This window comes from Trichomycterus rosablanca, chromosome 7 (assembly GCF_030014385.1).
Source record: "Trichomycterus rosablanca isolate fTriRos1 chromosome 7, fTriRos1.hap1, whole genome shotgun sequence".
Lineage (NCBI taxonomy): Eukaryota > Metazoa > Chordata > Actinopteri > Siluriformes > Trichomycteridae > Trichomycterus > Trichomycterus rosablanca.
The window spans coordinates 27,546,246-27,574,089 of record NC_085994.1 but is presented as its reverse complement, the minus strand read 5'-3'; the positions used below and the strand labels follow the sequence as shown (position 1 = coordinate 27,574,089).

The window sequence follows — 27,844 nt, the reverse complement described above, 5'->3', positions numbered from 1 at the left end:
TACATTTAACCATCCATTAATTTTACAAGTCTTCCTGTCCCTGACACTGAGAATAGCATGATGCTGCCACCACTGTACCACTGATGTCTCACTGTACATATGGTTTTGGGTTCAATTAGCATCTTACCAAAGTAGAGAATCATTTTCCTCATACTGGTAAGCAAACTTTATGTGGGCTGTCTATTACACAGCATTGGCTTCTGTCTCACCACTCTGCCATAAAGCCCTGATTCATAGAATGCTGCAGAGATGGTTGCTTATTCGATAGGCTTCTCCATCCCTGCACAGGACTTTTAGTGCTGTTTTAGAATGAATGTTAGGGTTTTTCCCACCTTCATGACCAAGGCCCTTTCTGCTTGATAACCCAATTTGGTTGAACGACCAACTCTGGGAAGGTCTCAGTTTGAGGCCACTGTGGTCTTAGAAACACTTAAAGCCTTAGATTTTTTTAATTTTATGTTTTATATTCTACGTCTTGCCACAATTTGATTGTGGAGATCGACAGACAGTTCCTTAAATTCATGGTTTGTTTTCTTGTAGCATCATGGTAAATTGTGGGCCACTGTAGACCCAGGTGTGTGTCTTTCCAAACTGTGTCCAGTCAATTTAAATTGCAATAAATAGACTTCAACTTATTTCTAGATAATGTCAAAGATAATTACAGCAAACATTTTACTATGGGTGATTAAGTTTATATAGATGTGTAAAAAGGCAAGTACAGTATATCCATTAAAATCAAGACCACTAGTCCTTACTCATAAGCAAATAAATTTTTTGTGTGGGCAGGTTTATAAATTTAATTTGTTCAATTTAAAGAAAAAATTAAACTACCGCTTTATCCTATTTAGGGTCCCGGTGGGTACAATTCACAGGTTGAAAGGTTATACACTTATACATTCACACATAGGGCAAAAAGTAAACCCACACAGACATGCAAAATCCACACAGAAGGGACACGAACTGTACATTTGGGAATCAAACCCAGGACCTTCTTGCTGCGAGGCAACAGAGCTGCCCACCAAGCCACCCTGTTATTTAAGCAACTGACTTCAAATTTACTGTGGTGGTGACCCATCATATTAGACTGCTGTGTTACCTGAATGCCGTTCATTTGACATTTGTGAGTACTATAGTTCCATAGCACTGATCAATCCATAGCTCTACTTAGGATATGAATAAAAGTATTTACCTCTGTGAGGTGAGGGTTGGGATTGAAGCCACACTGGTTGCATACAGTGGTACGACACTGGGTACACTTGTTAAAGTTGGGTGTTCCATCAGCATTGGTCAGCTCTGTGGTGTTACAGATTGGGCACAGCTTACTGCTGCTGGGCATGGGTGCTATTTGTGGCACAGAGTAAGGTGAGCTGGGTGTGCTGCCCCGGTCAGGAGATACAGATGGGGATCGACCTGATCGCCCTGTAGTGCTGCTGCTGAAGTCCACCTGAAGGTTCCGTCTAGAGGCATGCTGCCCAGGACCCTGGTCTGCACTTTTGCTTTGGGAGGATGAGTGAGTCTGTAATGGAGGGGTTGAAGAGGGTCTGGGGCTCTCATGTGTTGCCAGCCTGTAGGTGTCTCCTCGTCCTGCCATTCCTCCCATGCCACCTGTACCCAGGCCCCCACCTGTCCCTATGCCACCTGTAGGACCATAGCTTGTTTTGGCAGTTTGAGGTGCTCCAGACAGCCTGTAATAAAGCAACAGAAATAAAGAGACATCTTGATTTATCTAACTTACCATTACTTATTATTTAGCTAATTATGTAATAATGTATTTTCCAGTCACCAACTGTAAATAAGTGCATGTAGTACTCAGTTCACTGTTTTTTCATGCATAATATGGTTAAATACAAATCCATGTAATAATTTTCTTATTTATGCATAATAAAAATGTTAGCAAATCTACCTTAAGAAAAATCCTAATTTGATTTAACCCTGTAATCAACTTCAAGACTGTTTGACATCAGAAAAACACATAACTTTTAACTTCAGTTTGAGGGTGTGTTTATGTGTGTCTTCAAAGACTACAGTTTGTTTGTAAGTTATTTGCATGTAAATAACCACCGTATACTATTAAAACCATTTAATACATACAAGCATTCATTCATTGTCTATTTTGCCACCGCTTTATCATATTTCACCAGGCGAAAGGCAGGTCTATCACAGGGCAAACATACACACATTTGCTTACACTCTACAAAAGGTATGATGTAATTCAACAACTTATGTAGTGGACTGTATGCAAAGTGAAAGAATGCAGCCATAGAGAAAAATATGCTTACAAATTTATGGCAGTTTGGGGAAGGTCCTATTCCAGCATGACTGTGCACCTATGCACAAAGCAAGGTCCAAAGTACAAGTATTTGATTTACTGTGCTGCCATTGCATCCCATTTCTAGCTAAATGGCTTTTAAAGAGAGACTAACAGTCCCATAATATATGTTACATACAAAAGTATGTGGACACCACTCACTCAATTGTTTAGTTTAGATGTTTTAGCCACATCCATTGCTAAAAGTGTTGTTATATATGGTTTTCTGCAAACAGCTGAAAGTTTGTACATTTTGCTAATAAACCTAATTTGCAACTGGGTTGAACAATTTACATTGCAACTGTGTCTACACTGTATAGTAGTTTTTAACAATAGTTATGTTAAGAGCAAACTAGGTTGCTATTTGCTGCACAGGTGCTCTACACAGGATGCAATGTAACTAGTTCCACACTGAACACCCAACATTTGGAATAAGGACAGAAATAAAACAGCCCAAGATAAATAGAGCTACTGTCCCAATAAGTAAATGTACATTTTATTTTTACAAACTTACATTGATAAGAGCAATGCTACAAACCCCTATTCCAGAAAAGCTTCCAGAAACTTTCTAAAAGACTTTATTTTTTTGAAACAAGAATCTGGTGTTTGTTCATTTTCTTCAACCCTTCATGTAACTGACAGAAGTACAAAAAAATTTTTTGGCTGACCAGTATTTTGTAATTATATACAATTGTTGAATTTCATATCTACAACACACTGAAGAAAAGTTGGGACGGGGTAAAAAGAAATGTAACTATTTTTAATTATTCCACATAAAGCAGATATATTGCTAACAGGTGAGAGTATCATGATAGGAAATAAAAGGAGGATTCACCAAAGGTTTAGTCTATACATGCAAATATGGTTGTGGCTCACCACTTTGGGACAAACTTCAAAAAGAACTGCAAATAATTTTGGTAATCTGTTTTCACATAAAGTATCAAGATTCAAGAGAATTAACAAATCACATATTCCTGTTTTAACTGCATTTTACATGATTACACTCCCGGAAATGTGGTTTGTAAGTAGTAAAGTTTTCCTATATAGTATACTCATACTCAAACAACCCAACTCATACTACTCTACCATGCCATTTAGAGTAGCATTGCAGTGTTAAAAATGAAACTTTTTAAACATTATCAGGTCAGTGTAGGTCCTATGGGGGGATCTGCTGTAATGCTGAGAAGGACAAATTGTGTTTAAAAGTGACCCCATTTGCCTTTCTGTTTTGTTTGTAACAGCAATATTAAATATGGACACAAATATACATACATACATACAGTCAAGCCGGAAAGTCTGCACACCCCTTTCACCGTCTCCACGTTTTATTACGTTACAGACTCATTCTATAATATATTGAGTACTTTTTTGCTTTAAACATTTACACACAAGCACCAATAGTTACGAAGTGAAAACAGGGGCTGCGTCCGGAATCGCATACTTTCATACTCAATAGTACGCGAAATGAGTATGCGAGAGCGGTTAGTATCCGAATACATAGTACACATAAAAAGGTACGCGAGAAGTACCCGGATGACCTACTTCTTGAGCAGCCATGTTTGAGTATGCAAGCGATGCACACTTGTGATCCGCTAATGTATCCCATAATGCAACTGGAGCTGCGCAGGCGAAACAAGAAAGATGGCGGAAAACGGAGAGTCTTCTGTTTACAAGTGTAAGTAAGATAAATAAAATAAAAATTTTAAAGACGAATAAACAACAAAAAGACGATACATATCCACATACATACATACATAGACGATACATATCCGTTGGTAAGATGGCGGATGTACAGTGTATCACAAAAGTGAGTACACCCCTCACATTTCTGCAAATATTTCATTATATCTTTTCATGGGACAACACTATAGACATGAAACTTGGATATAACTTAGAGTAGTCAGTGTACAGCTTGTATAGCAGTGTAGATTTACTGTCTTCTGAAAATAACTCAACACACAGCCATTAATGTCTAAATAGCTGGCAACATAAGTGAGTACACCACACAGTGAACATGTCCAAATTGTGCCCAAATGTGTCGTTGTCCCTCCCTGGTGTCATGTGTCAAGGTCCCAGGTGTAAATGGGGAGCAGGGCTGTTAAATTTGGTGTTTTGGGTACAATTCTCTCATACTGGCCACTGGATATTCAACATGGCACCTCATGGCAAAGAACTCTCTGAGGATGTGAGAAATTGAATTGTTGCTCTCCACAAAGATGGCCTGGGCTATAAGAAGATTGCTAACACCCTGAAACTGAGCTACAGCATGGTGGCCAAGGTCATACAGCGGTTTTCCAGGACAGGTTCCACTCGGAACAGGCTTCGCCAGGGTCGACCAAAGAAGTCGAGTCCATGTGTTCGGCGTCATATCCAGAGGTTGGCTTTAAAAAATAGACACATGAGTGCTGCCAGCATTGCTGCAGAGGTTGAAGACGTGGGAGGTCAGCCTGTCAGTGCTCAGACCATACGCCGCACACTGCATCAACTCGGTCTGCATGGTCGTCATCCCAGAAGGAAGCTGACGCACAAGAAAGCCCGCAAACAGTTTGCTGAAGACAAGCAGTCCAAGAACATGGATTACTGGAATGCCCTGTGGTCTGACGAGACCAAGATAAACTTGTTTGGCTCAGATGGTGTCCAGCATGTGTGGCGGCGCCCTGGTGAGAAGTACCAAGACAACTGTATCTTGCCTACAGTCAAGCATGGTGGAGGTAGCATCATGGTCTTGGGCTGCATGAGTGTTGCTGGCACTGGGGAGCTGCAGTTCATTGAGGGAAACATGAATTCCAACATGTACTGTGACATTCTGAAACAGAGCATGATCCCCTCCATTCGAAAACTGGGCCTCATGGCAGTTTTCCAACAGGATAACGACCCCAAACACAACCTCCAAGATGACAACTGCCTTGCTGAGGAAGCTGAAGGTAAAGGTGATGGACTAAACCCAATTGAGCACCTGTGGCGCATCCTCAAGTGGAAGGTGGAGGAGTTCAAGGTGTCTAACATCCACCAGCTCCGTGATGTCATCATGGAGGAGTGGAAGAGGATTCCAGTAGCAACCTGTGCAGCTCTGGTGAATTCCATGCCCAGGAGGGTTAAGGCAGTGCTGGATAATAATGGTGGTCACACAAAATATTGACACTTTGGGCACAATTTGGACATGTTCACTGTGGGGTGTACTCACTTATGTTGCAGCTATTTAGACATTAATGGCTGTGTGTTGAGTTATTTTCAGAAGACAGTAAATCTACACTGCTATACAAGCTGTACACTGACTACTCTAAGTTATATCAGCATTTATAAGATTGCCATGGTGATGGTGGACGCTGGCGCATTTGGCTGCCGCTACCGTTACCGTATTTTACCGTATTTTATTGTATTTTATTGTATTTTTATCGTTTTTCGTTTTCATCTTTTTACACACCTTGTGGATCTATTTCTTTTAAGTTACTTTTGATACTTTTATTTGTGCTTTTGATACTTTTTGTTCTTTCTACTGTACATCGCGTCTGCGGCCGGTGGTGAACGGTGGATGAGTTTTCCTGGGATCGGCACGATGTTGAACTATTCCGTTGACCAGCTGAGGAAGTTCAACAACTGCACTACTCCATCGTGTATTTCAGTCATCAAACAGCTTGGACTCCTTCGCCGGCCTCGTTATATTCACAGGGGCTCCCGGAGAAAGCTTGTTTATCTTCGAAACGGTAACGCTATTCCATCCTTCTGGTCAGCCGTGCGCACTGTCGCTCCGCAAACACGTCATCAGAGCGCTGCTGCCTTGCACACCAGTAGCGGTGTAGTCTCCATGACAACGCTGTCCACGGAGTGGGATGGGAAACGCAGAGTGGACTTAGCAAATCTCCGTTCTCTTCCTCGTTCCTCACAGCCAACTACACAACAATACCACTTGAAAATGGCATTGCTTAATGTTCGTTCACTCAACACAAAAAGTACTGTACTCAGTGAATTTATATCTGACAGTGAACTAGACTTTTTCTGTCTCACTGAAACTTGGCATAAACCCTTGGATTATTTTACGTTAAATCAGACCACGCCAATGGGATACTCGTATATTGATGAACCTCGTATGGAAGGGCGAGGTGGTGGTGTTGCTGCAGTCTATAGGGATGATATTAAAATAACCACTTTGTCTTTTCCTGCTGCTCTTTCTTTTGAACACCTGGCTTTCAAGTTGTCAGGGCCTACTCCTCTGGTCACTGCTGTAGTTTATCGTCCGCCAAAGCCAAACGCTTCCTTTCTCTCTGATTTTTCAGATTTTTTAACCCAGCTTAGTGCCCTCTCATCCTCTGTACTGCTTATGGGTGATTTTAACATCCATATTGATGACAACAACTGTAAATTTGCCAGGGAATTTTTGGAATTGTTACAGTGTTTTAATTTCACACAACATATACATTTTCCAACTCATAAAAAAGGTCATACTCTTGACCTTGTCTGCTCTACTGGTGTCCTAGTTCATCAGCCGTCCAGCCATGACCTTACTGTCTCTGATCATTTGACAATCATCATGGACATTGAGGTCACTAGGCCCATCACTAGAGCTAAACGTAAAATATCCTTCAGGAATCTTCAATATATCTCTCCCTCTGCTTTCTCAGATTCTCTTGTTAAAAAGATGTCTGTCTGTCCTGTACTGTCTAGTAATTCATCTGACCTTGTCGATTACTATAATGACATACTCGCCTCATGTCTTGATGAGCTGGCTCCTTTGAGAACCAAATTTGTTTCATTTAGTCATTCCGCACCATGGTACACAATTGAGCTTCACCAAATGAAATCCCGTAAACGCCAGCTTGAAAGACTTTATAAGAAAACCGGTCTAACAGTACATTATCAGATTTATTCTGATTATCTTCAACATTACAAAGACGCTCTTACGGCAGCCCGATCCACTTACTATTCCGAACTCATACATGCTGGATCAACAAATCCTAAGACTCTCTTTTCCACAATAAATAAACTTCTCAAACCAGTTGACAATACTACCAATTCCTTTACAGTTGACAAGTGTAACTCTTACCTCTCATTTTTTCAAACAAAAGTTGAGAATATCCACAATTTTCTGACAGTTTCCCCTGTCATCTCTGTTTCTCCGCCTATCTCATCTCAATTTATTACCCAGCCTCTGTCTCAGTTCTCACCTGTGTCTCTTTTGGACCTATCTGAGATCTTAACAGGGATGCGAAGCTCCACTTGTGTTTTGGATCCTGCTCCATCAAAACTTGTTAAGGGTTGTTTTCCAGTTATCTCATCACTTATCACAGAGATAATCAATTCCTCTCTTAGTTCTGGCTCAGTCCCTCAATCACTCAAATTGGCTGCTGTTACTCCCATACTTAAAAAACCTGGACTTGACTCTAACATTATGAGTAACTTTCGGCCCATTTCCAATCTTCCATTTCTGTCGAAAATACTGGAACGTGTTGTTGCCTCACAGCTCAAAGATCACCTAAATTCCAATAATCTATTTGAATCATTTCAGTCTGGTTTCCGCCCCCAGCACAGCACTGAGTCAGCCCTCCTCAAAGTCACAAATGACCTTCTTCTTTCCTCAGACTCTGGACAAATTAATATTCTCGTCCTCCTTGATCTTACTGCAGCTTTTGACACCATTAATCACTCCATTCTTCTGTCCCGCCTTGAATCCTCTGTCAACATCACTGGTACTGCCCTTTTGTGGTTAAGGTCATATCTCATAAACAGACAACAGTTTGTTAATATCAACAATTGTAGTTCTGCCATTGCTCCACTGTCCCAAGGCGTTCCCCAAGGCTCAGTGTTAGGTCCCCTTTTGTTTATTCTTTATATGCTCCCCCTTGGTGACATCATACGTCGGCATGGTTTACATTTCCACTGCTATGCTGATGATATTCAGCTTTACATCTCCTCCAAATCCATTAATACTGAACTTCACTCCACTCTGACAAATTGCATCACTGAAATGAAATTGTGGATGAAAGCTAATTTCCTCAAATTAAACTGTGAAAAATCAGATATGATCATCGTAGGTCCTACAACCCTGGCAAAAACCACAAAAAATTTTCAAATTACCATTGATAATGACACTTTGTCTCCGTCTTCTAACATCCGAAATCTTGGTGTAATTTTTGATAGCAACCTCTCTTTTGACCGCCATGTAAATCACATCACCAAAACTGCTTTCTTTCATCTAAAAAACATAGCACGTCTACGTCCATCACTCTCCTTTTCTGCCGCCGAAACCTTGATTCATGCTTTTATTACATCCAGAATTGATTATTGCAATAGCATCCTTTATGGTACATCTAACAAAATCCTAAAAAAACTTCAGTATATCCAGAATTCAGCTGCTCGCCTCCTTACTCATACTCGCTCCCGTGATCATATTACACCTGTTCTACAAAAACTTCATTGGCTTCCCGTTGCTCAACGCATTCAATTCAAAATTCTTCTATTCACTCACAAAGCTCTCCATAATCAGGCCCCATCCTACCTCACCGACCTGCTCCATCAGCACATTCCCTCCCGTAGCCTTCGCTCTTCTGAGGCTAACCTACTGTCCATACCCTCTAGGACCAAGCACCGGACCTGGGGTGACAGGGCCTTTTCCATAGCTGCTCCATCTTTATGGAATGCTCTCCCCAAACACCTACGAGATTGTCCTGACCTGTCCAAATTCAAGTCACTTCTCAAAACTCATCTATTCAGAGTGGCATTTAACTTGTAACAACACAAAATAAATGCTTTTATTTTTGCTATTCTTTTTAATAGTTTTTATACTTAGATCACGACAGAAATGTGAAGTCCTAGATCCTAAAACTTGTAAAGTTTTCAGTTTCCTGATTGCATGTAAATCTGTCCTGTTTCTGTCTAATTTTAAGAAATTGTTCTATATTTGTTGTTCTCTCTCATAATTTAGCTAATTTTTAATGAACTGTCTTATGCTGCTCTCTTTGTTTTTATCTTAATTATTCTTGATGTTGATGTACTATTTTGATTTTGTACTATGATTTGTATGGTGTATGTACGTATTTGTTTTGATTATTTGTCTTATGTAAAGCGTCTTTGACTATCTTGAAAAGCGCTATATAAATAAAATGTATTATTATTATTATTATATCCAAGTTTCATGTCTATAGTGTTGTCCCATGAAAAGATATAATAAAATATTTGCAGAAATGTGAGGGGTGTACTCACTTTTGTGATACACTGTAGTACGTAGCGGTGTTTTGTGCATACTTCTGTACTGAAAGTATGTACTTCTTTACCGGCCGAGTAGTGCATACTTCCTCCAATCTAGTACGTACTCTGTAAGTATGCGATTCCAGACGCAGCTAGGGGTTAGAAAATATGCGATTTTATTTTACTGACAAAAATTGTTTATTTAGGGGTTACATATCTGTACACACCCTTAGCCTAATACTTGGTTGATGCACCTTTGGCAGCAATTACAGCTTCAAGCCGTCTTGGAAAAGAAGTTACAAGCTTGGCACACTTGTTTCTGGACATTTTTTGAACATTCCTCTTGGCATATCCTTGCAAGCTCCGTCAGGTTGGATGGGGAGCGTCGGTTTTTTTCAGCCATTTTTCAGCCATTTTCAGCTCCTTCCACAGATGTTCGATTGGATTCAGGTCTGGGCTCTGGCTGGGCCACTCAAGGACATTCACAGACTTTCTCCGAAGCCACTCCTTTGTTCTCTTGGCTGTGTGCTTCGGGTCATTGTCATGTTGGATGGTAAACCTTCACCCCAGTCTGAGGTCCATGATTTGTGGAGTGCTGCCTGGATGGTTGATCTTCTGATAGGTTCTCCCATCTCCACAAGGATACGCTGGAGCTCTGTCATAGTGACCCTCGTGTTCCCGCTCACCTCCCTGGCCAAGGCCCAACTTCCCTGATTGCTCAGTTGGCCGGGCGGCTAGGTCTAGGAAGATTTTTGGTGGTTCCAAACTTCTTCCATTTACAAATGATGGTGGTCACTGTTCTCTTTGGGACCTGTAAAGCTGCAGCAATTTCTCTGTACCCTTCTCCAGATCTATGCCTTGACACAATCCTGTTTCTGAGGTCTGCAGATAATTCTTTTGACGCCATGGCTTGGAGTTTGCTCTGATGTGTGTACCACAGGTAGACTCCAATTAAATTGTAGAAACATCTCAAGCAGTATCATGGAAACAAAATGCACCTCAGCTCACTGTTGGGTGTCATATCAAAGGGTGTGCACACTTGTGTACATATGATATTTTACATTATGATTTTTAATTAATTAGCACAAATGTCTAAAAACCTGCTTTCACTTTGCCATTGTGGGATATTTGGTGTAGAATTTTGTGACAAAACTGAACTCAATCTATTATAGAATGAGTCTGTAATGTAATAAAATGTGAAGAAGGTGAAAGGGGTGTGCAGACTTTCCGGCTTAACTGTAATTATACTGGTTGCTCTCCAATTCCCTCATTAATTATTTTAATGAAAATATTGCCAAATTAGAGCTAATTTTGCAGTGTTAATTAAGTAATTAAGTATGTCAAGTGAATGTCAAGTGAATGTACAGAAAAAGTAATAGTCCATAAATCTCACAATTTATATAAAAATCTCCTCTGTCATTTAGTGAAATGGGCCCTGAAAATACCTGGGTAATCCTCCTTCTAAGTACAAGTACTCTTGAACTCTTGGCTATGTATCTAATACATAAGTCATAAACTTGTCTGAATTGTTCTCCCCCTGAGACATCTTCCAAATGCTCTCAGACTTATCTCTTACGTGGAGATAATTTATTATCTGCAAAGACTTGACAATAAAACCAAACAGGACATATGTAAACAGAGTTTTTTTCTTTACAAAACTGGCTTCTTTGCTGCCAATTAAATAATGTTTGATACTATTATTCCAGTAGACCTGTAAGACTGGCTTTGCTTAATTACAATGCAGCAAGGAAGAACAAGATTCTGACTCTGTTGTTTAATCCATGAATAATTAAATAAATTAAGGACACCATACACAGTTAGTCACGCTTTACTGTATATTCCAAAGGGCTCTTAAAGCTAAAGAAAGTTGCAGGAATCAACATACAGTACATGTCACCTGCATTTGAAAAATTAAGAGAGATTTAAGTTTCAATATTTTATATATTTACAATAAAAAAAGATAAAAATGTATTTACTTAAATAAGCCACTGATGAGTATTCAGACATCCCTCAGGGATGCAGAACTCATCATGCACCCCTTTTTAAAATTCATAAGATTTAACAAAATAACTGACATTGTAAATTTCACAAATACGCTTGCTTGCTTTTCAGTAGTGCCAAATTGTACCATGCTCACTTGCTGTACCCACGCTGGTGCAGACTGATAAAAAGTGCAATTCTTTTTAAACTACACTTCAAAGCATTCTCTGCACCTAATCAATTGTTACATGCTGCACCTAGAGACAGCTTTTTACCTAGGATTCATGCTTGGCTTCAGCCATCCCCCACCAGACATAGCCAATCATGCCAGTATGTACAGATCCAACTTACCAATAGCACCACTGGGGATTCAATCACTGGATCCCAGCAGCAGTGGCAAGCGCAACATTATTTTATTAATTAATTTAATGATTATGGTCCTGTGCTTTTCCTGTTGTTTTTTCTAGGTTCTAGATTTCTTTTTTCTTTTCTTTACAGCTAGTTTTTTCAAAGAGGTATTTCTTTCTATTTCCCATGGAATCTAATATACGGTTTGACCACTGGTGGCAATTTTTAGAAATTCTTTTAAAATCCTGATGAAACAAGAAGGCTAATGTGAACACAAAAATATGTTTAAACTACATTCAATTGTATTAGGGTCAAAGACGAGACGTAACTTTTTAGTGTCCCCACTTGATAAATAATATACAATTATATTAATATAAGTGGATACACCTTCAATATACTCCATTTGTACATCTTTACTGAAACCTAAAGTCATTTTTACGGAAAATGTATGATTTTTGAAAAGATAACCCTTGAAACCCCCAAAATGTCATTCAGTGCAACGGTCCCCCTACCTCTTTAAGTAATAAAACATTAAGAAAAAACTAATTAATCTTAAGTAAAACTTAAAATTTACTGATTTGGGATAATTGTACAAATGTCATGTGTGACATATTAAATAATATTCAATCAGATGTGTTTTTTAATATTAATAATATTCAGGATACTTTCAGTCCCCATTTTCCCAATCTTCAGTTGTCATTCAGTACAACGTTAATAAAAAGCCTTATTTTAATATGCAATCAAGCTACTGCAGTCATGTGACCAATTATAACAACAAAAGAAGACTCCTGGGGACCCTTCAGCACACACACGAGGTCAATGCATTTTAACATTATTTGATAAAAATGTCTTTTTACTGACACAGTACATTAAAGAACAAAACTGAGTGTCATTCAGTACAACACAGAAAACGTAATATTACGGTTAATCTTGTAAACAAACAAGGTTATTAACATTTAAATGTGAATATGTGTAGAAATGTCTTTGAGCTAAGGTCAATGTTAGCTTTTGCTAACCACTGGGATAACTGTAAAATGTGCTAAAGTAAAATTTCTGTCATTCAGTACAACAACAGTGATAGTGACAGGCCAGTGATAGCTCAGTGGTTAAGGTACTGGACTAGTAAACAGAAGGTTGCCGCTTCAAGCCCCGCCACCACCAAGTTGCCACTGTTGGGTCCCTGAGCAAGGCCCTTAACCCTCAATTGCTCATTGTGTAAGTCGCTTTGGATAAAAGCGTCTGCTAAATGCTGAAAATGTAAACAACAGTCATTCAGTGCAACAGAATTTCGCTGTTGCACTAAATTGACAATGACATTGTTATACTGACTTTTTAATGTTTTAAAATTATTTTTAAATATTAAAACCACTTTTTTCCATTCTAGTCTTCCTTAATAAGAGCAGTAATTACAATGAATATTAATAATTATGTTTTTGATGAAGTGGTCCCTGAGATTTTGTTATTGTCAAGTACGATGACCTGCCATTCGTTGGGCAGGTACTGCTGTCTGTAGGAGATGAGGTGCAAGTTAGCTGCATGCTACAAAATTGAAACAGAAATTCCTTTGTGTGGCCAAATCCACATGATGAAATTTACTACCTTAAGTCTGATGTCAAAATCATAATCGCAGCACCAAAGCCATGTACAGCAAGAACCTCAAGGTTAACAACAAAAGACTGGATAACATTTGTTCAGTTCATGAAATAAAATGCGACTTCAAATGGTTTTTACTGCTGAATGAATTTAGATTTACTGCAGCAACTTTTTCACGTGTTATGACACAAATTCCACACTTCCACACTGTTCAGGTGCCTTACAAGTTGTTATGATGGCTTCATTAGCTATGTTTTTGATTGCCTTACTTTTTTCATGATGTAGTAATATTATAACACATACTTGCCACTGGTGTGGCATATTTTCATTCTACTACTGCTACTTTAATCAATAAAGAACTTAAAAACAAATTAAGTCATGAATATTCTGATGTAACAGGATAATTTGGAATATGTCATTCAGTGCAACATAAAATCATCATACAGTGCAACAAAAACATTTGCTTAAAATAACTGTAATAAGTAATTATTATATAGTTTTTTCATGTGAATGCAAGAGAATCCAGGCCTGCTTCATAGAAAACAGAGTTTGATTAGGTTTCAAATACAATAGAATGTGTAGCAAAAACATCTTGTATACAAATAAACAAAATCCCAAGACGCATTAGAGTACAAACAATGCACAGAAAATTCAAAACAGAGTAAGTACAGTTTCTTCTGAGGTTTTAAATCCTTTGTAAGAGATATACTAAACTTATAAATTTGAAATGGCTAAGATTGTTCCTTGTGTGTGTATTTTGTCATAAATTAGTCGTTGCACTGAATGACATTTTTGTGCCCTTGTTGTGTGTCAACAACACTAAAATTATCAAATAAGCCAAATGCTGAGAAAAAAAATACATATTTACATAGGTGACACATTTGTGCACAATATGAAATAAAAAAATTATACAATTTAACCATTTTATTTTTTTCACCCATTAATGTTAATGTATTTATTTTTCCATGTTGTGATTTTTCCTAGATGTCCCACTCATATTTTCATACATCCTTATTTAAAATGTCAAAATGCATCTATACATACAGTACTATGCTTAAATGCATCATGAATCCCAATTTAATCTGCTTAAAAACACCTCTATGAAATACATCAAAAATGCATCAAGCAGTCCTATTTAATATGCTTGTAAACACATCCCTAATCAATATGCTTACAAACACAATTTTGTAATGTGCTTACAGATGTTCGATGGTTAAAACCTTTGGTTAAAACCAGTTCACAAATACCTAAACTCACCCTTGGGTTAGAAAAAGCTTTGGAGAGACTTTGCTTTTATTATCATAAACCAGGTCACCTTATTTAAGATTGTAGTGTTTTAAAGAAAAATAATGAACAGAGGAAACCTGTTAAAAAAGGTAAACACATTTAGTTCTGTACGGAAAACTGTGGTTCCCTTGCCTTTATTAAACGATACAGACTCTGTGTTTAAACCCCTCACAACAATGGGTTATGTTTCAATTCCAGGTTCAGAAGAAAAAAAGTACATTTTAATTTTAAGAAACACAGGCTCCGCACAGTCTTTTATTTTGGATTGCGTACTTCCCTTTTCTTCTAATAATTACTGTGATAGTGGTGCCCTACTACAAGGTGTAGGTATGGAAATTATCCATGCACCCTTGCAAAATGTCCTTGTTGAATTGCTGTAGCACCTGTCACGTGTGTCAACTTGTCTGTAAGCCAAACCAATTAGTTAAATCTGTACCACTTTGTACAATTCAGATAATGTGTGAGCCTTTAGAGCAAATTTTGAAAAAATGTTTAGGACTATTACCTAAAACTCGTTCTGAGAACAGTTACCATTTAACAATAATGTACACTGCTATTTGGTTCCCAGATGCCATTTTCGTTTGTTTCACTATTGTGTTATTGTGAAGGCACTGATTACATTTAGCACCACACTTGGATTGTAAAAAGTGGTTCTAACTTCCTGTCTTGCTTATAAATGCAAGTAATTGAAGAGCTTTCATGGCATACCACCCTAAATCTGAAGAAGCTCTGGAACACTTTCACCAAAATTAATAATAGTATGTTGAGAACATTTTGTTTTGAGTTAGAGAAAGACTGGCATGAATGATGTTTTTGTTATTTGCTATTCGTGAAAATGAGCTTTTCATCATGTAATTAGAGGTCCACTTCATGGTCTCCAGGAACAGTGGTTGTCCCTGAAGTCACAGTTTAGGCCTAAGTCAGTGTTAAAGTATGTGCAGTCTCTTCATAAGACAATGGAAACTGCATGATAGTCCTCAGCACAGGATACGATGAAAAAGATGTACGACCACAAGTCTAGTTTCAGGTTGCGATTTGTTTTTGGCTCAAGTGTGTCACTTATGTGTGTGACAGTGTGTCACATTAATTTGTTAAAGCTGTGTCGTGCCCATCCATCCCAGACACTGTCAGAACCAGCAGTAGTGCCTGCTGTGTCCAAAATCAGTAAATGCCATTTGTTTAGGATGCTGTTTTGCCTAGTGCTCGCTTGCTAAATTCTGTGGCACTAGAAAATGTATTAATTAATTTGTTCCCAGAGTTGTTCTCTGACACCATAGGGTGCACCTCAGCATTATATCATGATATCGTTGTCAGCGTCCATCCACCTATAAACCAACATCCATACAGACTTAATCCTACTGAAAGAGCAATTCTCAAGCAGGAGATGGTGTATTTAGTTAAAAACAGTCTCGCAACTGTTTTAGTCCATGGTCATCATCCTACAACCCCAAATCAGAAAAAGTTGGGACAATATGGAAAATGCAAATAAAATAAAAATGCAGTGTTCCTTACATTTACTTTGACTTTTATTTCATTGCAGACAGTTTGAACCCAATATATTTCACGCTTTTTTTTGCTCAACTTCATTTTATTTGTTAATATACTTCCACTCCTGCATTTCAGGCCTGCAACACATTCCAAAAAAGAGGTGAAAAAACTAAATAATGCTGTGATTCCAAACAGGTGATTGTAATCATGGTTTGGTACAAAAGCAGCATCCAGGAAAGGTTGTGAGAAAATGTGTGAGAAAATTATTGAAATGTTTCAAAAACAATGTACCTCAAAGAAAGACTGGAGGGGATTTGCATATTTCCCTCTCTACAGTGCATAATGTCATTAAAGGGTTCAAGGAATCGTGAGGAATTTTAGTGTGTAAAAACCAAGAGTGCGACCCCGTACTGTTGCACATCTTAAGACGCATTTGCAGGAAGAATGGAACAAAATAAAACCTGAAACACTAAATCACTTGGTGTCCTTGGTGCCAAAACATCTTTTAAGTGTGGTGAAAAGGAATGGCAACATTACTAAGTCCCAACTTAGTAACCCAACTTTACTGTCCCAACTTTTTTTGGAATGTGTTGCAGGCCTGAAATGCAGGAATGGATGTTTATTAATAAATGAAATGAAGTTGACCAGACAAAACATGAAATATCTCCGGTTCATCCTGTCTGCAATGAATTAAAATTAAAGTAAATGTAAGAAACTGTGCTTTTTTATTATTTGCATTTTCCATGCTGTCCCAACTTTTTCTGATTTGGGGTTGTATATTCTGGTACCCGAATAGCAGTGGTGTATAGTAACGAAGTAATAATACTTCGTTACAGTACTTAAGTAGTTTTTTGAAGTATTTGTACTTTACTGGAATATAAAAATTTTCGGCAACTTTCACTTTTACTCCACTACATTTTCTAAAGAAATTGTGTACTTTTACTCCGATACATTCGCTGTATGTAAATTCGTTACTCGTTACTACAAAGTGAAAGTTAAATGATGTGAGATGTGTGACTGCGCCTGTAAGTTAGACAGTGGTTAAACACATTAATGCGCATGTGCAAACGTTCTCTAAAAGCTATCGGAGTTTTCTAAAAGTGCGTCATTCACCCAAAGACCCGCAGATATGGACATTTCAGAAGCTCCAACACACTGATGTAAGTTAACAATGATTAACAAAGTAAAGCTGCAGCATCAGCGGTTTTTTAATATTATTAGCATTAACATTGTTCAGATATCTACCTATCATTTTTACCGATTACATTCGAACCACATTCAACTTATCCAACTTATTATTAATGATTTTTCAGCTGTTGGCTTCAAGTTAGAAATGGTGTTTTCTTAAAGTAAGAATACCAATATTTTTTTAGTTTAACACATGCCAATCAGGTAGTAGATACAGCCCAAATATTTTGATTTAAAATAATGGTTGAACAGATCATTAAAAGGATAAAAGTGCCACATGTTTTGTTAAACTCTCTTGAGTTTTGCTTTAAATTAATTATGCCAAAATTATTTTTTTATATTGAAATATACTACCCAAATAAGAAAATGGGACAGTGTAGAAAATGCAAACAAAATAGATGCAGTGTTTCTAACATTTACATCGACTCACATTCTAAAAACGTTGGAACAGGAACATTTAGGGCTAGTAATAAGTTAAAAAAACAACTAAATAATGTCATGATTTCAAACAGGTGATGTCAACAATGATTATGATCATGAATTGGCACAAATCATGTTCAGATGAAAGGAAAAAAACAGGTTAATTGTTAAGGTGGTTTACAGGCTTAAAAGAACAATCTTTATATTTAAAATGACCACTTCCATTTATACTAACAGCATTTACTTTTACTTCTACTTTTAATACTTAAGTACATTTAATATCAAATTACTTTTGATACTTAATACAATAAACATCAGATACTTTCAGACTTTTACTCAAGTAATATTCTAAAAGGTGACTTTTACTTCTATCAAAGTAAATTTCTGGTAAGATACTTGTACTTTTACTCAAGTATGGCCTTCCGGTACTTTATACACCACTGCCGAATAGTACATTTTACTTTTGTACTGACTTTAGAAAAGTCAATTTAATTACTAAACCTGACCGCTATTCTTTAACCAAGATCGAGAATTGTGTGAACAGTGTCGGTTCCGCAAAATTTGTGACCAAGTTGGATTTACTAAAATGGTACTGGCAGGTTCCCCTTATCAGAATCAGAATCAGAATCACTTTATTTTGCCAGGTATGTTACACATACGAGGAATTTGCTTTGGTGATACACATAATAGTCCACATAGTAATACACACAATACACATAATAGTTACATATTTACACATAATTACTCAGCTTTTGTAACTCTGAATTTGTGTAGTCGGTTATGGCGGTGGGTTATGTAATGTGCCAGCAGCGTTTCAACACCTAATAAACATGGTGTTGTCCGATGTTTCCCAGTGTGCTGTTCATTTGTTTGATGTGGTCTAAAATAAGCTAATTTGGTTTGGCCAGCTATTACTGGCGTTTTTGTAAAAAAAAATTCACTTTAGTAAACCCCCTCACTAATTTGTTACACGCAAATGTATTGTTTGCATGGTCCCCTGAAGCTGAGAGTGCCTTTATATTGGTCAAAACCTTATTAAGTGGATTTCCTGTGTTAGCAGCACCAGTTTTTCATGAACTGTTTAAATTAGAAGTTGATGCATGTGATACAGCTGCAGGTGCTGTATTTGTCTAAGAGGATAGGCTGAGTGTTATTTATCCGGTCTGCTAAAGTTTTTGAAACATCAGCTCGCCTACAGCACAGTGGAGAAGGAGGCCCTGGAACTGCCTTGTAACACTTCGAGGTCTACCTGGGTTGCAGCAGTAGTTCTATCCGTGTGTTCACAGACCACAACCCATTGCTGTACCTACACATAATAGCTAAGGCAAAAATCACTGACTGATGAGGTGGTCTCTAATGCTGCAGGAATATAATTTATTCTCTTTTATTGCCTTCCGTTATTAACGACAGTTTGAAAACCTGTTTATATTTAAAATATTCCCTACATGACTTCTACATTTAAGTGTTACAGCCTTTTCCCTTAGACTGGGTTGTAACAATCCATATTCAATATGCTTACAATCGCAACCATATTTAATAGGCTGTATATGGCCAAAAATCAACTCAAGTCAAGTCATGCCACAAAGCATGGTCCATAAAGACATGGTTTGATAATTTTGGTCTAGAGGAATTTCAGTGGTCTGCAGAAAATAAAATCATAGTGCAGATTAACCAGTTAACGTTAGACACTTGAATGCTACAAGAATTAAAAATGTTTACTAAAAACATACCTTAAATTTTGAATTTTACAGAAATTGCATATTACACGGGAAGAGGCTCATTTCATGGTTTTTCACTAGATTTGTACAGCCGTGAATTAGGTAGGGCCATACAAATGCACCTTTGAGCATTTAGCAGCCTGATTATCCAAAGACACAAACAAAAGTCTTGTGGAAAACCTTTCCGAAACGGTACAGGTTTCTATAAGCTGCAAATTTTTTGTTGTTGGAATTGATTGTCCATCAAGCTTATTGTGGGGTGTTTTTATCCCCTTTTTTTCTACTGGCAGGGTCAGGTGCCATAAGCAATATTGTTAAAACAATGACAAGTGACAAGAAAAGCAGAAAATGTCTATAATGTCTACACATAATTTATGCCTATTATTTATATAGATGTAGCAACATTAGGATGTACTGCTTTGTAAGTAAATATTAACCATCTGTATAAACATTTTAAACTTCAGTGATTCTGGCTGTAGTCCTGAAACTCTTTTCTGAGCTTTAATGGATGTTTACGGGATCAGCTCTCCCCGGGAACACCACAGCTACAGAGCTACAGATCATGAGTGCTTATTGATTCAATTAGAGAAAGTATACACTTGGACTGGAAGCATTTTGTCTGCAGTGGGATGATATTCTTTCTTGCATAGTAAATGTGGTTTCACTAAATCAGCAATTGCTGAAGCTCTGAACCAAGATAACATCTACAGTAGTTAATTAAATCCACACAGTTATCACATGCACATATTTAAGGTTTTTAAGGGTTGCAGTAATTACATAAAGTAAGAGTAAGTATTTCACCACTGTGGTTTTGTTACTAAAAAAAATACTTTATACTTCTAGTATACATCCACTTTGAATTTCCCACATACACATCTTTTAACTGTGTATTTAAAACTAAAATGAATGTATTTAAAAGATAAGCAAAGATTAAATTATTAAGAAAAAAGTTCAGACAATTCGATTTTAGGACATCTCTGGTAAAAAAAATAATTAATTTTTGCAGCAGTGTGACCCATTCCTTGTGACAATGAGGAATTTGGGTCTTTACAATTTACAGAGGTTATAACAGCCCCATTTGATAAACCTGCAATATTACGATCAATTTTAATAAACTTTGTTATGGAAGTCAAAAGGATGTTGGAAGAATTCACCTTGTTTTTTAGAAACTTAAGTTATTCAAGCTAAAAAATTGGTGTCTAAGATGGATTGGTGTCTTCTCCAGGGCTAACCCAGAGCATTGCTATGGCATTTATGGGAAAACTAAAAACTAAAAGATGTCTGTGGCAGCTAGAGCAACCAAAAACTGTTACTATTTACCAACTGAGTTCCTGGAAACCAAAGCTGAAGAATGCTAGCAGGGGAGCCACTGGAAAACTTAGGGAGTATATTGGTAAGTCAGCAAACCTACAGTTACAAATTACATTTATTAGCAAAATTTACAAACTTTTAACTGTTTGCAATAAACCAATCAAACCAGAACAATTTAATAATTAAATAGCTAAACACAACTAATATAACAAATGTTTTCTCCAAATTCAACACAAAATGTCGATTTTAATGATAACTGCAGTTTTAGAATTATTCAACCTCCCTTCATGACAAGCATTTTTAGTACTTAGTAGAGCACCCTTTTGCCATTAGGACCTGCTGCAAATGTAATGCATAGACAGACACCAGCTTCTTAGCCAATTCCTAATGGCAATGGCCTCCAGTACACTAGTTTTCTTCGGTGTGCATGCTCCAAACACCTTTAAATCCCACCAAAAATTATCTATGAGGTTCAAGTCAGGCAACTAGTACAGCCATTCCAGAATCCTTCCAGAATGTTATGAAACCAAGCCTTGGTGGACTTTGATGTATGCTTGGGATCACTGTCTTGTTGGAAGGTCCAATGACACCCAAGCTTTAGCCTTTTCACAGAAAGCATGATGTTTTCACTTAGGATTCCCAAAGCATCACCAAGCCACTGTCATGCTTCACTGTAGGCAAGGTGTTCTTTTCAGCATATACTTCATTCTTCCTCCGCCAGACACACTGCTGATCCATAGGTCCAAAAAGTTCCAGCTTTGTTTCATCACTCCACAAAACAGAATCCCAAAACTTCAGTGGCTTATTTACAACCCCAAATCAGAAAAGTTGGGACAGCATGGAAAATGCAAATAATAAAAAAACACAGAGCTTCTTACACTTACTTTGACTTTTATTTAATTGCAAACAGGGTGAACCTAAGATATTTTATGTTTTGTCTGGTCAACTTCATTTCATTTATTAATTAACATCAATTCCTGCATTTCAGGCCTCTCAGCTGATTGCTGACTTCTCTGTTTACCATTCACCATAGTCCATAGTTCACCATAGTTTTTCTATTACTTTTGGCTATTTTTGCATTTCATTATTAGAGTTCAGTTTTTTTTTACTTGTGTTTATACTTGACAGCTTTGATTTGATCAAAACAAACACTGGTTTCAATTGCTCTGTTTATGCAATTTGTCACATTAAAGTGTGAACGCTTCCTTTCAAACTTTGGTGTGCACCATGTAAGTGGAATGGTGCTTCAGGTGTGATTAAGATGATGTCACACATATGCTGTTTTGTTTATGCATTTTCTCCCCTTTTTCTCCCGACTTTTAGCACATCTAATTGCCAGATTGCGTCATGCTTCCTCTCCACTAATGCTGACCCCCGCTCTGATTTGAGGAGAACGAAGCTAACCCCCCTCCGACACGTGGGCAGCAGCCGTAGGCATTTTGTCACCTACACTAGACGAGATCTGTGTTAGAAGAGACACTCCTGACAACGCACTCCACAGAGCTGAGACTCGATACAATGTATTCGAGATCCCAGCTTTGGTGTGCTAGTGTGTGTTTTTACCGCTGCGCCATCTGAGCGGCCATACACTAAAACAGTTACTCCTATATCGATTTTACCACTTCTTGCTGTGTTTCTAGTTGGTAATACTACCACCTGGTATACATTACCTCAATAAGTGCATTAAGCCCAAGATGGTGCATTGTTCTGATGACTGGCTTGCAAAATATACAGCAAATGTGTCACTTTTTTTTTTTTACTTAATCTGGTTCAACATTTGTGAGTGTAAACACTAAGCAACCCAGGACTAAAATGTAACAATGTATCATTTTCTTGTTTGGTCCAGACAAGGGACCCAAACTAAGCAAAGTATAAACACGATCTTAGTTGCTCCTTAGCCACAGTATTATTTTGCCTTGGTTAAAAATCCAGCAAGTCCCTTTTCCCCAAAATCATAGGTACAGAGCTCCATCTGGTGCCTCCCTGGCAAGGCACGCTCTGACCTGTCACAAAGTTTGTCAGTAAAATGTAAAAACATTGGTAATCATGTGTATAAACAAATTCATGAGAATTAACAAATTACAAATTTAACTGCATTTTACAAAATGTCCCAACTTTTGTGGAAATAGAGTTTGTTAATTAAAAGGTAATCCAACAGTTTATAATTATATGATATAGATCACTACACTCTCTCTTCACACACACAGACACACAGTCATAGTACTAGAATTCATTTTATGTTAAGTTATTAGAAATGCATAGCCAGGTGTTTTGATCTAAGGGAAATGGCAGGTTTCTGATTCTCTGATTTTGTTTTCATTCTTTTAAATCAGTGTTGCTATATTTTCAAAAGGGCAAATTTAAAACTGTAACTACCACAAATTTTAAGGAGTAATGGTGACAATGCTGGTGGAGTGAATGAAGCACAGTATCATGTATGTAGTGGCCACGGTAAATTAAGATAAAAAAAAATAATTGGAATGTTTGTTTTGATTAGAGATCACATAAACTTGAGAAACCAACAGGAACACATTTACTCAAATTATTTTATGAGAGACAATGAAAAACTTAATATACTACTAGTATTTTTTTTACATTACTTGTTTTACTAGTAATATACTATTAGTATTTTTCTAACTACTAGTTTTACTAGTAATATACTACTAGTATTTTTGGAACACAAAAACAATTTTAAAGAATTTTCGTGCAGTTGTAACTGGTTCTCCCGACTTCAAAAACAAACAGACTATGTGTGTGTTTACTATACCCTGGATGGATTGAAAGTCTGTCCAGGGTGTGTTCCTGCCTCAGTGAGTCCACGTGGCGCCGGATCCACTGAGACTCTGATCTGAATAAAGCCGTTAACGAAGATGAATGAAACTGAATCAAATTTCTCCATCACTACACTGAATGCTTGCGTATACCAGATAGGTAGGGGAGGTGTGTCGTGTGCGAGCGCTCACTGGAGAAGAGAGGAGCGCTCCACGTGACGCTGCTCGCTCACATGCATTTTTATGTTATAGATATCTAACGGTACACGCCTTTAAAAGCTAGACATCCCAATTCACGCATGTTTTAAATAGTAGTTGTCAGCCGCGGCCTGGGGTAATTATTGCATTATTAAATTTGCACGTTTGCAATTATTGCATTCTACTAAATTTGCTTTCATTCTGCTTGTGGAGCTTTGCACTACTGCACTGAGGGCTCTCCAACGGCTCTTATGTAATGTGTGTCCAGTCCAAAAATAAATATAACACGTTAGTGATTAGGGATAAAACACGTTAGTGAGACGTCCTACCCGACAAATCTGGCAAATTGTGGCTGAAATAACCCGCAAAACCTACGCAGTAATCTACAGGCACGATGGCACAGCTAGACATCACTCATTCATACACACAAACGCACGCACGCACGCACACACACATAATAACGAGCGCGTCAGCATCAATGCTATTCTTATGCGGAAATGTTTCAACGCCTTCGTGTTCTGTTAACTTGCATAGTATTTTACATTAATATTCTTTTTCATTTTGCCAATGATTAAAAGCTTACCTGCATCTCTGATCACATGATTGTACGCGTGTGAAAACCGTATAGAGGGACGAGAGATTATAAATAGCATCTGTGCGTGCACGCAAACACACAAAATCTATCAACGTTTGAGGGCGTTGCACAAGCGTTATTTAATGGAGAGATACACAAGGACGTAATATTTCAGTCAATGATTACCTGCACAACCATTTACAAAAGCGATGCTGTAGCGTCATGTATATGTTTAATTAAAAGCCTGGGCACAAATTCATGCATCCTACCTGTTCATGGGCGACCCCGTTCCCAGAGTTGCTCCACCACCAGGCGCAGCGCCATTCACAGGCTTGATGTGCTGAGCGGAGCTCGGTGATGCTGAAACGGATACGGGAGCTCCCGCGACCCCTACCTCCCCGCCTTCCAGGCTGGCTTCGTTCCCCATAGCCTGTTTTATTCAAAGCCGCCGAAGAGACCGTTCGCGACTGTCCGTAGTACTAAAATACCGTCTACGTCGTAACCCGTCGTAACTCAACAAGGATGCTTGTCTTCCGCCATCATCCTCCTGCCGTTTTGCGCTCTAGAGGAGCTGGAAGAGGCGGGAGCGGCGCACGAGCACGCGCTTCTGACGCGCAGCCAGCACTGCTTCAGAGCACGCTCGCTTTCCAATGCAAACCCTTGCCTGTCAAAAATAAAGATTTTCAGTGCATTAAGCTTTTTCATACAATTACATGACAGGTACAAATGCAAATGTATTTTATTAAAATCTGTTTTATGAAGCATTTAAGTAACACAGACAAAAATAAGTAGGTGAAAGGCTGTAATTTCATATCTGATAGTCCCTCACATCACCACCAGAGGTCATCAGTTTAATTTAGCACTCCCGGACCACAGTTACTGCCTGAAACAGACGTATTTTAAAACTAAATTAACAGATAAACATTTTTAATGTACAGTAACCAACCTAAAATACGCCATCCCAGCTAACAATTTTTGGTTCCCAGAACGTTCCGGGAACGTTAGTTTTTGGTTCCCAGAACGTTCTGGGAACGGATCATTTTGGTTGCCCTTTGGTTCCCCAGGAAAGTTTTCTTTACGGAAATAGAACGTTCCCGTTTGGTTGTGCATTATAGTTGTGGGAACGTTCCCCTAACGTTCCCGTAACCTTAAAATTATTGAAACCTTAAGGGAACCTTGTACTAACCTTTAAATTATTGAAACCTTAAGGAAACCTTCCTACTAACCTTTAAATTATTGAAACCTTAAGGGAACCTTGTACTAACCTTTAAATTATTGAAAACTTTAGACAACCTTGCAATAACACTCCGGTAACACCGGCAGACCGTGTCGGCTCTGACTCTTTTTGAATGACTGCCCAGAATCGGGCCAAATACACTGGCCCAAATCCGGATGCCAGATCTCCGCCGACTCTCCCATAACTGGGCCGGAATAGCCCCCGAAACACTACGATACCATTTATTTACCGTTTTCTTCTCCTTTCACATCCTCAGATAAAATAGTAGATTTATGCTACAGATTAACTACAGATTGTGCAGCAGAAAGTATTTTATTAAGATAATTGCAGCAAGTAGTGTAATAATAATCATCAGAATATTATAAATAAGACCAATTACAAAAGCAAACCAAAATGACAGCTATATAAATACTATATGTAGAAAATAACATATTGCACACACACACACACACACACACACACATACAGTATATATATATATATATATATATATACAGTATATATATATATATATATATATATATACAGTATATATATATATATATATATATATATATATATATATATATATATATATATATATATATATATATATATAACAATATAAAGAAGTACTGTTTGTTTGTTCGTTTATCAGGATTTTAACCTCATAACACAAGATTCATCAGTTCACAAGGTTAAATCGAACACAGTCATGAACAAGTTAGTGTCTCCAATTCACCTCACTTGCATATCTTTGGACTGTGGGAGGAAACCGGAGCACCCAGATGAAACCTACGCGGACATGGGGAGAACATGCAAACAACACAGAAAGGACCCAGACCGCCCCACCTGGGGATCGAACCCAGAACCTTCTTGCTGGATCTTGTGACCTTGGCTGATGATCTACACCGGCTGTTTGATGCTGCAGAGTAGTGTTCATAGTTTTTACTCATGTATGAGAGGTGAATAAGCAAATGTGGCTCAGTGATGGTAGTGGACACTTGAATATCTACAAAGGGACAACCTTTGGGTTATAAAATTATATACGATCAGCCATAACATTAAAACCACCTCCTTGTATGTATACTCTTTTTCTATCAGCTCCACTAACCATATAGTTTACTAACCATTTACTGACTTTCCCTATGGGATTAATAAAGTTATCTATCTATAGGTGCACTTTGTAGCTCTACAGTTCCACTGTCGCTTTTTATGCTTATCTATGCTGAAAACACATTGAGCCGTGTCAATTCGAAATGTAAAAATTCAATTAATCACCACATAGATACGTTAAAAGCGCTTCATTAAACTTCCCTGACGCATTGTGCAATGTCAGTTTTAACAAAGTATTATGAATGTAGAAAATCAATTAAACACCACATACATGAGTTTAAAGCGTTTCTTTAAACTTTTCTGTAAATCTTTTCTGTTAATGTTATCCACAGTATTCAATGAACTTTATTATATTCGATGATTTAGCAGCTGTTGTCTAATGCTAGAAACTGTTAGCCTTTTAGCTAACGTTACCTGAAGTGTTTCAGTTCAGACCACCAGTTAACCTAAAACTCACTAAAAAACATTACCTAACAGTTTCCATTTCCAAATTACTCTCTATCTTAATCCAGAACTCATTAATAGACTTTCTGCTTACATTTTACTAAGTAAAAAGTTGTTAAGATTAAACGTTTATTTACCTCATACGAACGAACGATTCCTCATTTTCAACGGCTCGCGTCGCACTGTTGCCATGGTGACGCTGTTCAACATGGGCCAGATGATTGTACTAGCTGGGTTAACTTAGAAACCTTCCGGGAACGTTACTGGAACGATACTTTATACACATAAGAAATAAAACCTTATACAAGCTTTAACTAATGTTCTCTGTTAGTTCTCATAAAACCATGAGAGAACGTTAGGTTTCATAGTTTTATAGTTGGTACTTGTAAGTAAAGGTTGATCTACATGGACCGTCTCAAGCAAAAGGCTATTTTTTTTTGTTCCTACTAAAAAACTTTAAAGATCGTAAGAAAACCTTCCGGGAACGTTACTGGAACGTTACTTTAAACACATAAGAAAGAAAACCTTAAGGCAACTTTTAGATAACGTTCTCTGTTAGTTTTCATAAAACCATGAGAGAACGTTAGGTTTCATAGTTCCCGGAACGTTCCGGGAACAGCGCTGATTTTTTAACGAAAATAGAACGTTACCATAACGTTATGGGATGGTTCCCTAAAAATAACCGTAGGGGAACCAAAAGCT

General features: G+C 37.8%; 1 protein-coding gene across 3 annotated transcripts in view; it reads right to left on the bottom strand.

Annotated features, from left to right (window-relative positions):
- The window catches only part of bsna (bassoon presynaptic cytomatrix protein a), a 116,570-nt gene extending 91,553 nt beyond the window's left edge, over window positions 1–25,017 (bottom strand). For all 3 annotated transcript variants that reach the window (XM_062999194.1, XM_062999195.1, XM_062999197.1), the window contains exons 1-2: window positions 24,636–25,017; window positions 1,190–1,685 (exon numbers count right to left, since the gene is read on the bottom strand). In XM_062999194.1, coding sequence (XP_062855264.1) covers window positions 1,190–1,685; window positions 24,636–24,793 — 654 coding nt within the window. In that variant the 5' untranslated portion in view covers window positions 24,794–25,017. The remainder of the gene's footprint in view (window positions 1–1,189; window positions 1,686–24,635) is intronic.
- Window positions 25,018–27,844: the final 2,827 nt, after the last annotated feature.